General features: G+C 44.7%; 1 protein-coding gene across 1 annotated transcript in view; it reads right to left on the bottom strand.

The window, feature by feature from the left end:
• Positions 1 to 12,310, bottom strand: part of NAA16 (N(alpha)-acetyltransferase 16, NatA auxiliary subunit) — a 65,535-nt gene extending 53,225 nt beyond the window's left edge. Inside the window, exons 1-6 of the mRNA XM_015427865.1 lie at positions 12,168 to 12,310; positions 6,683 to 6,767; positions 6,325 to 6,429; positions 2,654 to 2,811; positions 1,544 to 1,678; positions 1,004 to 1,157 (exon numbers count right to left, since the gene is read on the bottom strand). Coding sequence (XP_015283351.1) covers positions 1,004 to 1,157; positions 1,544 to 1,678; positions 2,654 to 2,811; positions 6,325 to 6,429; positions 6,683 to 6,767; positions 12,168 to 12,200 — 670 coding nt within the window. The 5' untranslated portion in view covers positions 12,201 to 12,310. The remainder of the gene's footprint in view (positions 1 to 1,003; positions 1,158 to 1,543; positions 1,679 to 2,653; positions 2,812 to 6,324; positions 6,430 to 6,682; positions 6,768 to 12,167) is intronic.
• Between the last annotated feature and the right edge of the window lie 342 nt (positions 12,311 to 12,652).

Here is a 12,652-nt window from a genome sequence, read left to right as displayed (position 1 = left end):
ATGTGTGGGCCCGGGGGACTCAGTTTTGGGGCTCTCCGGGCCTGCCCTCGGCCCGTGCTCCTGCACAGGCTTGGGGGCCCGGCTGCGGGGATCTCTGGGCTTCCCCCGACCCCAGCGCTCCTGCGCGGGCCTGGGGAACCCAGCTGGGGGTCTCTCCGGGCTTTACCCGGCCCCAGCGCTTTGGCGGCAGGGTTTTCTGGGCCTACCCCCGGCCCCAGCACTCCTGCGCGGGCCCGGGGGACCCGATCTCTGGGCTTCCCCTGCCCCAGCGCTCCTGTGCAGGCCTGGGGTCCCGGCTGCGGGGATCTCTGGGATTCCCCCGGCCCCAGCGCTCCTGCACGGGCCCGGGGGACCCGACTGCGGGGGTCTCCGTGCCTGCCCCCAGCCCCAGCGGGGCTCTCCAGGCCTCCCTCCGGCCCCAGCGCTGCTCCGCAAGCCCGGGGGGCCCGGCTGCGGGGCTCTCCAGGCCTGCCCCTGGCCCCAGCGCTTCTGCGTGGGCCCAAGGGACCTGGCTGCGGGGCTCTCCAGGCCTACCCCCGGCCCCAGCGCTTCAGCACGGGCGACCCAGCAGCAGGGCTCTTTGGGCCTCCCCCTGGCCCCAGCACTTCGACGCGGGGAGCTGGGGGCAGGGCTCGCCAAAGCCACCATTTGTGCCGGCTCCTGGACTGCCAGAGCAGTGCTCCGGCGCGCTCTGGCCCCAAAAGACCCCCGATAACACCTGTTCATTCTCATAAGTGGAGATGAATGGTTATCCACCATTATAAATATCTATGGCGCTTTACATGGTATTTCCATGTGGGCTTCTTTCCATGTGAGTTTTTTTCTGTGGGCTTTTATGTGTGGACTTTTTTCCATGTGGGCATTTTTCCTGTGAGCATTTATGATCGTGGGATTTTTCTGTGGCCTTTTTTCCGGCTGACTTTTTTCTTGTGGGCTTTTTTCACAGAACTCCATTTCACACACTAAGAGGATCATTTAAGCCTGCAAAGAGAAAATTGTTTACCTTTGATTTCTTCTACCATGAGCTTATCACAGATTTGCTTCTCATAGGTCTCTATATGCTCCAGAGATTCTCGGAACAAATCTGCTTCTCTCATCACTTGGTTCTGGTACAGAATTAATTCACTATATTCATAGTCTATCTTATTAGGAGGAATCTGGAAGATAGAACAGTTAATAAGTCATTTTCTCCCTGGAAGACAGTAACTTCATAAATGCACAATTTTTACGTTAGAAAAACAAAATTTTGCAAAATCAGCTTCTTACAGCAAAATTTAGACTACCTTTGTGCGAAATTCAGATTTTTAAATGAACTGCCATCAGAGCATGCTTCCCAGGTAACTGTACATAATCCTTAGTAGGCAAAAGTATTACACTAAAATGTCGTCAATTCCACATAAGAGCACCATTTTTGTCTACATTATGTCCTAAAATGCTGTAATCTTTTTGAATGGCAGAAATTATGGATTCTCTCCACTGTAGCAGTTAAACAAATACTTTATCTGTGTTAAAGATGCTGAGCTGTTCAGAAACTGGGTCTTACCTGTTGGGTTTTTCTAAACTCCTCCAGGAGTTTTAAGGCCATGTCATAGTCTTTTAGCAAATGGTATGCAATTGCATATCCAATCCATGAAGCCCTCTGAGTGGGCCGCAGCTGTAGTAGCTGATACCGGGTCTCCTTTACAAAGAAAAAAATAGACACCAAAGCTGGAAATCTGTCCTTCTTAACACTGCAAAAGAATTTAATTTATTGGGAAAAACAATAATCAAGCTTCAACAGCAAAGCAAGGAAAAGAGAAACAGTCAAAGAGATTTCCTCAGGAATTTCAGCCTAGCACTGCAAACTTGATCCTGTTTGCAATGAAATAAATGGCACAGATTTATCATCGTCATTGCTGCCACCATCAAAGAATACACAATGTCCGCAGCATGGGAAGAGAGGACACCCAACTCTGATTTCCCATTAAAAAATAGCTTCCCACATAATTTGGGGGGTGGGGGAGATGGTGTAAATTAATTAATTAATAAATTATGCAAATAGAAGAGAATCATTTGATTTGTTACAATTATTCATGGCTTTCTACTAACAGTCTTGAAATACGCAATTTTCAAATTCTGTATTTGTAGGAAGGTAGCAGGAGAATGGGGCCACGGTGGCTCAGAGGTTAAGACGCTGAACTGCAGGCTGGAAGGTCTGTAGTTCAGCAGTTCGAGACCCTTGTGCCGCGTGACGGAGGGAGCTCCCGTCTCTGGCCCCAGCTCCTGCCAACCTAGCAGTTCGAAAGCAAGAAACTGCAAGTAGATAAATAGGGACTGCTTTGGTGGGAAGGTAACAGCGTTCAATGCTCCTTGGCGTTTAGTCATGCCGGCCACATGACCACGGAAACCTCTTCGAACAGCGCTGGTTCTTCAGCTTGGAAACAGAGATGAGCACCGCCCCCTAGAGTCGGCTTCGACTAGCCTTCAAGCAAGGGAAACCTTTACCTGTACAATAAAGCTGATAAGTCCAGTTCAATAAAACTCAAGGTCACCTACACTAGATCCACCTCTAGTCCAAACAAATGCACAGATAGCACCTTATTAATTGCTACTGTTAATTTCAACAGAGAAACAAAGTCTCTTTTTAAAATTGTATTAAAGATAGATTCCTTACTCTATATCCTTCAAGATCCCGCATTTGGATCTGTAACAGCGAGAGATCTCTCAAGATTTGTAGATTGTCTTTATCTAATTTGAGAGCATTTCGATAGCACTTAATTGCTTCATCGTATTTTTTATCAGAGCGCTGCAAGAGGCCATATACATGCCAACCTTAGACAGTTAAGGATATATTCACTGTTTTCTGGAAATATATTTGTATGCAGTTCTGGAAAGATCCATCAATTAGTTTAATTCACTCATCACACCTTAGGAACCATGAGCTGACATACATATAAATCTTCCTTTCATTCTAGAGTTAATTATGGGCATGACCTGCAGAATATAAAATATAAGGCGGGACTAGCAATAAGATGTGGAACTTCAACAGCATTTAATGTGAACTGTTCTTCTAAAGGTCTACTCAGTACTGAAGGAATGTTTGTAAGTTTGCATACCTCACCACGATCACTGTCCACTATGAAGAACAAGGTTCTACCAGACATTCTGTAGCAAATAACCAAACACCTAAGCGGAACTTCCAGTGACCGATGTTCATTTGTCTCAATGACTGCCTGACACTGGACCCCACCCCCCACGTCAGCAAGATGAACTCAAAAACTTACAAGCCTACGGCTATTGCAGAATTGGCGGAAAGGGCCATCAAGTTGCAGCTGACTTCTGGCAACCCCCACATGGTTTTCAAGGCAAGAGATGAACAGAGGGTTTGCCATAGTGACCCCTGACTTCCTTGGTGGTCTCTCATCCAAGTACCAACAATGGCTGACCCTGCTTAGCTTCTGAGATTTGAAAAAAATCAGGCTAGCCTGGGCCACCCAGCTCAGGAAAGAATTATTCAGAACTGCAGAATCTGTTGGTCCAAAACCCATCAACGGTGCACTTCAAGTACACAAAGTTTGTGCATTGTTATAGGTTACACATAACTCCCTGGATATTCTGAAGTTAAAAGTTATTCCACCACATACTGTTCTCAACTATGAATTCTAGTAATACTGGAAGGGCGAGTTTCCTCTTCATGTTATAACTGTACTTTTACAGAGAAACCAAGTTTTCTACAGTACAGTGACTGACATACTATATTGTACTAAATTGTGGAGAAGATGCTGTGGGGTAGAAAATTCCCAGGTCCCCAGCTGGAGAAACTCTTAGACATTTGGTGCTGGCACCTCATAATCTCGCTTATTTTCCATATTGCATCTCCCATGTCCGCTTATGAAGATTTTAAAGCTTTGCTAGGCACAGGATCCAGCTGAAGCAGAGCCCACTGTACGCTTTGGTGCCAAGCCTCTGTATGAACAGGCCATATATTTTAGTACTGTGAACCAGGGAAGGAGGTGACATGGTGTTAGGATCAGTACGTATTACTTGTTCTGAGTAAAATATGAGCAGCGGAAGTGGGATGTTCTGTATGAGGCAAACTAGATTATTTTCCTTTAAGCTCTTTTCAATGGGGCTGGCTTTGTATTTTTGCTCCTCTCCATTTTGCAGATTTTCAGCAAGCCAATTAGGCTAAGCCACTGAGACGGGGCATCGGTTTTAGAATGTATCCAGCTGTTTCTATAAGTAGTGTGGTAGGAAGAGAGCTGTGGGTCACTGCCCACCATGCAGCTCTTTGCCAGGCACAGGCCAGGAGGCCAGTATTAACAGGCAGCGGTACTCGAAAGAGCTCATGCGTGCAGCAAACAGTGACTTCCAGAACAGCTGGGACCTGGCCTGCGTGGAAAACCGGAAGCAGCGTCACTTGAGAGCCAGGGGGGTGCGGCAGCTGGAGTGTCAGACCTGGGAGCCCTGGGTTCAAATCACTGTTCCCTCTAGGCTGAGTTAGTGTGAGCTAGCTCACAGTTTTTCAGCCTCCGGCTCACTCATTTTTGTCTTGGCTCAGGAAGGATGGCTCCAGAGCAAGCTAATTTAATATGCAGTAGCCAAATCGCTCACTCACAGCTTTAATGCCAGTAGCTCACGAAGGAGAATTTTTGCTCACAAGACTCCGCAGCTTAGAGGGAGCACTGGTTCAAATCCCCACTTATACCACGGAAGCTCGCTGGGTGACCTGCGGCCAGTCATGCACTGTCAGCCTGACCTATCTCACAGGGTTGTTGTGAGTATAAAATGGAGGGGAGGAATTTATGTAAACTGCTTTGGGTTCCCACTGAGGAGAAAGACAAGGTATGATTGAAGCAAATAAAATAAATATTCATTTCGGGGCTTCTTTACATGGACTAGTAGGAGCAGGTGTCATGTGTAAACATTACTGAGGAACAGAATCTTTTGTGAATGCCCAGCGTGTGAAATACAGGACCTTGTCATGGATCAACAGACAGCAATGCTACCTTCAGAACTATTCCTATAACAAGGGGAAAGGGAGAATGGAATAAAACACTGATCAATAACTGGATGAAATAATCCAGTTCTGAAACTAGCACACTTGAACTGGGTCCATTTCTGTGCATTCCTTCAAAGCCAGAATGTCCTGCTTCAAAATTTCTGACCACAAGAAAACGGTCTTCCTCCTTCTGGGTCATCAGTGCAAGGTACACAGGAACACACGAAAAGAGCAAGAGTCCAGGAGCACCTTAAAGACTAACAAAATTTGTGGCAGGGGAGGGGCTTTTTTCTGGGGGGATGCGCCGGAACAGAGTTCCAGAACCTCTTCGACAAAATTATTTTTAAAGTGTTTAAAAGTTCATGAGTAGACTAAAAATTTCATTTGCCTCTTGAGAGTTCAGAAGCCTCTTTTTCCAAAGCAAAAGCCCTGGGTATGGGCAGGGTATGAGCTGTTGTGAGCTACAGGCAGACTAACACAGGTACCCATCTTGATCTATGAACACATGAAGGTGCCTCGTACCGAATTCAGATCCTTGGTCCATTACGGTCAGTACTGTCTACTAAGACTGGCAGCGGCTGTCTCGGCTTCAGACAGAGGTCTTTCTCATCACCTGTTGCCTGGTCCTTTTAACTGGAGATGCCGGGGATTGAACCTGGGACCTTCTGCATGCCAAGCAGAGGTCTTCCACTAAGCCAAGGTCTTCCACTAAGGCCAAGCAGAGGTCTTCCACTTCCCTTCCCCTAAGGTAACAAAAAGGCAGAACAACTGCAGGACTTAATGCTGGAAGGAGCCATTTTAAACCATTCATCATTCAGGGATGCAAATGGAAATGAAAAGAGAACTGGATTAAACTCGGGTGACTTACTGCCTGTTCAGGAACCCAGTTTCATAGGAAGAGCTGCCAATGTCCTGCCCTGGCCTGGAAGGCCGAGGCTAGCCCAGTCTCATCCTGTCTCAGAAGCTAAGCAGGGTCAGCCCTGGTTGGTACTTGGATGGGAGACCACCAAGGAAGTCCAGCGTTACTACACAGAGGCAGGCAATTAGCCAACCACCCCTGAACGCTGCTTGCCTAGAAAACCCTGCAAGGTCACCATAGGTTGGCTACAACTTGACGGCACCTTCCACCACCACTAATGTCCCACATTTTAGAATTCAATAGATTCAAAGATTACATTTTCAAAGAATCTTATTACGTAATTATCTAACTATCTTCAGAGTAATCTTCAACATAAGACTTGCAAGTCTGTTATGTAGCAAAAGGATCCACTTGTACGTTTGAAAATAATTTTGGGAAAGGCCAGTACAATGCTTCAAAGCCAGTACACTGCTTCAAAGGATACAAACGTGACTTTTAACATCATTTCGAAGACCTTTACGAACAAATTCATACGCGTCTTCTTTCTTCCCTAAACAATTCAGCGTCAATCCTTTCATAGCCAATGTCTCTGTAAGAGATTTTATCATTTGTGAATATGGAGAGTTAAAGCTATACACCAATAACAAGGTTTAACGTGATACAATATAATGCAATTATCCAATCATCTCTTGGGATGAAGGGGCTCCATCTTCCCACCCATCCTCAAGAGCTTCCCAAAAGGGGCAGCTTTGTGTAGGAAACCAGCATAACAGGAGTGGGGGGGTGAGGGGGGGAAGCTGCGTGGAAAGAATTCAGACTGCAGACGGAGGATCTGACCTTACCTCCATGCTCGGCAAACTTTGGATTGGAGAGAATCATCTTGCAGAACTTGAGTCCATTTTTGTATTGTTTTTGTTCATAACATTTCTGGGGGGGGGAGAGAAATAAAGTTACATCATGTTTTAAAAAAGTAATCTCTAGTTCAATTTAGCATTCTAATCTACCAGCTCCTTCAGTGGAAAAATCCAGTCTCTAATGGGAAAAGAGCACTGTTTAGTTTGATTGCATTTGAATGTGTGCAAAGAAGTGGTGATAGGTCTAAATTAAAACCAGCTTTGGGAAGATGAAATTCTGAGCAGATAAGACGGGTGTGTAACTCCCCCCCCCCCACTGCTTCTCCACTCATAATTACTCCCGCTAAGCAGCTCTCTGACCAATATGTGTTTACCCTTATGGGAGGAAAGGCTGCAAGGCCGAACTGGATGTGTGGGAGATACCTTGTCTGTTCAAATTAATCCGAGATTGAAAAGAACCATTTTATTTCTTCTATCTGATTAACAGTATAAATATTACCACCTTCTCCAGAATCCCACTGGTATCAGAGTTCTTGCAGCTATTTTTATCACGGTCATGATTTGGCACAGGTGAAAGATGATGTATGTAATGACAGCAGAAAAGGGCAATATCATTTGACAACAAATACAAAGAGGATGTTTTAAAATATAGAGCATGAACGTACAAGTGTTTGTGATTGCAGATTTGGACCTAGCAACTAGAGGTTTTCCAAACAAAATTGAATCAGCATCCATCAGGGCTATTTTAAATATAAACCATTCTACCTTGAGACACTGTAGACTATCAATCCAATCTCCTGAATTTCCACTGTTCCCTGGAGAAGTCAGAGGTAGAGCTGCATTTATGCACAAACTGAGCAAATAAAACAGATTCAAAATGCCTCCTAAAAATCCTCCATGGCCAGCATCCGCTTCACCTCCTCCAGGAAGCCCACTCCGTCAAGCCACTAGTGAGAAGGAAGCAGCTCTAGCCGGTGCCAGGCAGAAGTGGGGAGGCAACCAGAAGGCGGCAACCAGAAAAGTTTAACTGGCACATGAGGACACAGGGAAGGAGAGAGAGAGGGTCCATCCAGTACGTGGTTCTCAATATATGAGGGGGCTTGAAAGCTTTATAACCAGCCATTTGCACTGAACTCAGAAACAAGCTGCCAGCCAACGCAGCCCTCCCATACTTCATGACAAAGTTAAGACTGGTGTCTACTTTACTGGTTCTAGGTCCAAGCACTGAAACTGATAATACGCATCACATTAGTCTACCTACTCTACCACTTATGAACGCTAGATCAGATGCATGCCAAAAGTAACAACTGCTCCTGTGAACGTGCTGTCTTCTAGTAAAAGCAATCACTTGGCTGTTCTAAAATTAGTACTTTATTTTTAGCAAAGAGCAGTGGAGTTCTAGAGTGACTTGCTGAGCAGCATACCATAACCACACAGCAAAAGCAAAACACACCAGGAGATTGGTATTAAGTGCCAATGAAAGAATAAAGTTGTGAAATTCAAAGCAAAGTTCACCATTTTTTTTAAAATTCAAGGTAGTGAAACAGTCTTCGTTGCAGATACTGTCAACTGAGCTTGACCCATGATAACGGACATGGCAGAGGGACTTACAGATGACACCGCTATTTGCAAACCTAATCTGAGAACATCTGACCAAACCTGGATGACCAGAATCCAGAAAGAGCTCTCTTCACATTCTAGACAGAGAATTATACTGTTATGGTTTCCATCAAGACAAAGATAGGACATACCTAGTTGTAGACAGCAAGAGCACTCTGGAGAAACAGCAAGGAGTAGCTACAGCATGCCCCCCCCCCTTCAGAAATTTTGTTTGGCTCTAGAAGCCAGTCCAAAAATTTAGGAGCTCCTTTTTCAGCTTTTGTGTTTTATATTTTAATCACCATAGCTTCTTATTGTTACCACCAAACCTAACCCTAAATTCTTTATGATTTCTCATTATTTTATTAAACCTGTTACAAAAATATTGTAGTTTTCATCACAACAAAAACTAACCTTTAAGCCTGGGATCAGCGATCTTTTTTTAATAAGAGCTACTTCTGTATAATGTAAAGTATCCTGATCTAACTATTCCCAGCATATGACGGTTTTGCTCTGTCCCAGAAACAGAACATGGACTGGAAAGAGCACCAGAAACAAAGCTATCAGCTAAGCAGCATTTAGAATAATCCTATGACAAAAACCTTTCTTTTTAAAAAGAAATCTTTTTGTGATCTTTTTCTGAGTCATCTAAGAGATGCACAAGCTACTCTGCAGAAGTCAGGGAGCAGGCGGTAGCCAATGAACTACCTGCTGGAGACGCCTTGCTCTAACCCTAACCTAACATGATAGAGGTTTACAAAAGTATGCATTGGGTACAGAAGGTGGTAGAGAAAGAAGTACTTTTCTCCCTTTCTCACAATACAAGAAATGTTGGGAACTCAAAGAAATTAATGAGCAGTAGTTAGAACAGATAAAAGGAAGTCCTTATTCACCCAAAGAGTAATTAACATGTGGAATTCACTGACCAAAGAAGTGGTGGCGGCTACAAGCAAAGAGAGCTTCAAGAGGCGATTAGAGAAACATAAAGAGCAGAGGTCCATCAGTGGCTCTTAGCCACAAGGTACAGATGAAACACTCTGACTGGGGTAGTGAAGCTCTGTTTTAATGGGGCCCGGAGGAGGCCACAGTGGGAGGGCTTCTGGAGTTCTAGCCCCACTGGTGAACCTCCTGATGGCACCTGGGTTTTGGCCACTGTGTGACCCAGAGTGTTGGACTGGATGAGCCACTAGCCTGATGCAGCATGGCTTCTCTTATGTTCTCATGTTCTAATGTCTCCCTCATTTCTCATAATTTCAATTTCGTTTTAAAAAGCTCCATTTAACTGAAGATTATTGGAGCTTGAATAGAAAGCAAATGATTAAGAAAGGAATTCATCTACCACCCCTGAATGGTGAAAAGTTAATACAAACAAACAGCAACAAAAACTTCATGGACATGTCATACAACAAAACATATTCAGATGTGAAATTACAAGCAAGCATTATGCTTCTACTGAGGAGCACCAAGAGACATAATACAATTATGGGTTAAAATCCTATGTGCACACAGTAGTTCCTAGGCACCCTGGTGACTGGGATCTGTTGAGCCCTGAGATTTAAGAGTATCCCTGAATGACCACACATTACAAAATACTGCAGGATTAGGCATTTTTTGGCTTTGCCACCTCTGAAATCAAACGCTGAAACTGAAACGTGCACTATAGAAAGATGCCTAGTATTCCAAGACTGCTGGCAGTCTATCCTATTATGTGCTCTGTGGTGATTTAAATGTGCACAGAATCACGTTTCTAAGTACCAATAGAGAGTCTGTGTTGCACAGTGTATTTTCATAGCCACATCGCTGGAATTACAGGATAATAATCCAAAATTCTGGCTGCAATCCCAGGGATAAGAATGTTAAAGGCAAAGCTTATTGCTTTTGCTGGGAATGCTGCACTATGATGCTTTCACAAGACCTGCTTACAGATGTTATGTAAAGCTATTTAAAAGTGAAAATCCTGGCAGACCAATACAGAATGACTTCTACACACTCAACCCTGGCTTCAGAGTTGGCATGGTATTTACAAGAATCTTATTTCCTTATCCCTGTGTTGCACAGGTCAGGCTACTTTGGGGGAAATTTTCATATTAGAAATAATGAACCAATATGGATGTAAAAGGTTTCCCTTGCTTGAAAGCCAGTCAAATCTGACTCTAGCGGGGTGGTGCTCATCTCCGTTTCTAAGCCAAAGACCCAGCGCTGTCTGAAGACTTCTCCGTGGTCATGTAGCCAACATGACTAAACGCCAAGGTGCATGGAATGCTGTTACCTTCCCACCGAAGTGGTACCTATTTATCTACTTGCAATTTCTTGCTTTCGAACTGCTAGGTTGGCAGGAGCTGGGGCCAGAGACGGGAGCTCACTCCGTCACGTGGCACTCGGCTCTCGAACTGCCGAGCTACAGACCTTCCAGTCTGCAGCTCAGCGTCTTAACCTCTAAGCCACCACGGCCCCTGTAATATGGATGCAGTGTACACCAAAACAAATGTAAAGAGCAGACTCTAGCTCCAGATGGTGGACAAAGGAGGCAACACATGATAACACACCAGATTCGCTCTTCCAGGAAAAGGTATGTTCAGGAAGAACATCACCTGTAAGTTTCTGAAATGTTTGCAGTCAAGTCTTTGCCTGGTGCTTTCCAAGATCACTCAAGTGGGATTTTAAAAAAACAACACCCCCCCCTCCAGCAGCACTCATTCCCATGCTGCCCACCGAAGGATGAGAATCCATGGAAGCGTAGTGAAATCTTTGTCACAGCTCTCAAAAGCTTCAAGGCAAGCAAATCCATTTCCAGCTGCTCCACAGATTGTGTTTCTGTTCCTTTTTGTGGTCAGGGAGTGCCACAACAGAAGAGCAGCAACTGTATTTGTGGAGATGACTACAACTTGTTTACAGCTCTCTGTCTCAACAGCCTCCCAAGCATGAAGGGTCATCATCTTGTGCCACGGCTGCCTTGAAGATCTGGGGCTGTCTTTCCCGAGGAGGTTCAGAAAAGCCATCCACAGTCACCCACTCACAATGCAGTTGCAGTTCTAAGCCTCTCATTATGGGGGCATGAGAAGAGGAAAGGGCCAGATGAGAGGCGAAGGGACCACTGTGGTGTAGTGGTTAGAGCGCTGGACTGGGACTGGGGAAGCCTGGGTTTGAATCCTCACTCTGCCATGGAAGTCCGCTGGGTCACCATTGGCCAGCCACACACTCTCAGCCAAGCCTACACCACAGGGTTGTTGACAAAATGGGGGAGAACAATGTGAGCCACTTTGAGTCCCTATTGGGGAGAAAAGTGGGGAATAAATAAAATAACAAATAAATATCGACAAAGCTATTCCAAACCAAAAAAACAGAGTCCATCAAAACCTTAACAAACTTGTGCCAACAAATATGGAAAACAAAACAAAGGCCCATAGACTGGAAACACTCAATTTACTTCCCAATTCCAAATAAAGAAAATGTTAAAGACTGCAGCAACTGTCGGGCCATTGCAATAATTTCTCACACCAATTAAGTGATGCTCAGAATGTTACAACAAAGATCTTATATGGAACGAGAAATGCCAGCTGTTCAAGCTGGATTCAGAAAAGAGACACTAAAGATCATATTGCAAATTTACATTGGTTACTGTAACATATGAGAGAATTTCAGAAGAAAATCAGCCTGTGCTTCACACATTGCAGTAAAGCTTTAAACGGTGTGGATCATGAAAAGCTATGGCTGGTTTTAAAGGAAAGGGGAGTGCCACAACATCTGACTGTTTTGATGTATAACCTATACTCCGGGCAAAAGACCTAGATCTAATCCAACTTTCCTTATGATATGTTTCCTTATAATATAGATTTAAAGAGACAGAAAGATAGAATACATCCTTGTCTGACACCTTTGCCAACTGGAAACCGTTCCTCTTCTCCATATTCAGTCCTAACGGTAGTCTCTAGGGGGCGGTGCTCATCTCCGTTTCCAAGCCAAAGAGCCAGCGCTGCCCGAAGACTTCTCCATATGTAGATGACGCCACCTCACTGGCAGAAAATACTGAAGACTAGTAACAACAACTGGTGAAGGTTAAAGCAGAAAGTGCCCAAGCGGGATTACATCTGAACATCAAGAAGGCAAAATTAATGGCTACTGGGGAACTGCCTAACTTTAAGGGTGACAATGAAGAAACTGAAATTGTCAAAGACCTTCTACTCCTTGGCTCCATCATCAACCGAAAGGCAGACAGCAACCAAGAAATCAGAAGGAGATTGAGACTGGGAAGGGCAGTCATGAAGGAGCTAGAAAAGACCCTTAAGTATGTGTTGCTGGACAAACAGTAGTAGGGCTACATTTCCTGCGAATGGGAGGCATGGGGTAATTTCCACTCAT

This window comes from Gekko japonicus, unplaced genomic scaffold (genome assembly GCF_001447785.1).
Source record: "Gekko japonicus isolate JY-2015 unplaced genomic scaffold, Gekko_japonicus_V1.1 scaffold694, whole genome shotgun sequence".
Classification (NCBI taxonomy): Eukaryota; Metazoa; Chordata; class Lepidosauria; order Squamata; family Gekkonidae; genus Gekko; species Gekko japonicus.
Note: the sequence above shows the minus strand (reverse complement) of the source record. Positions and strands in the feature narration are given on the sequence as shown.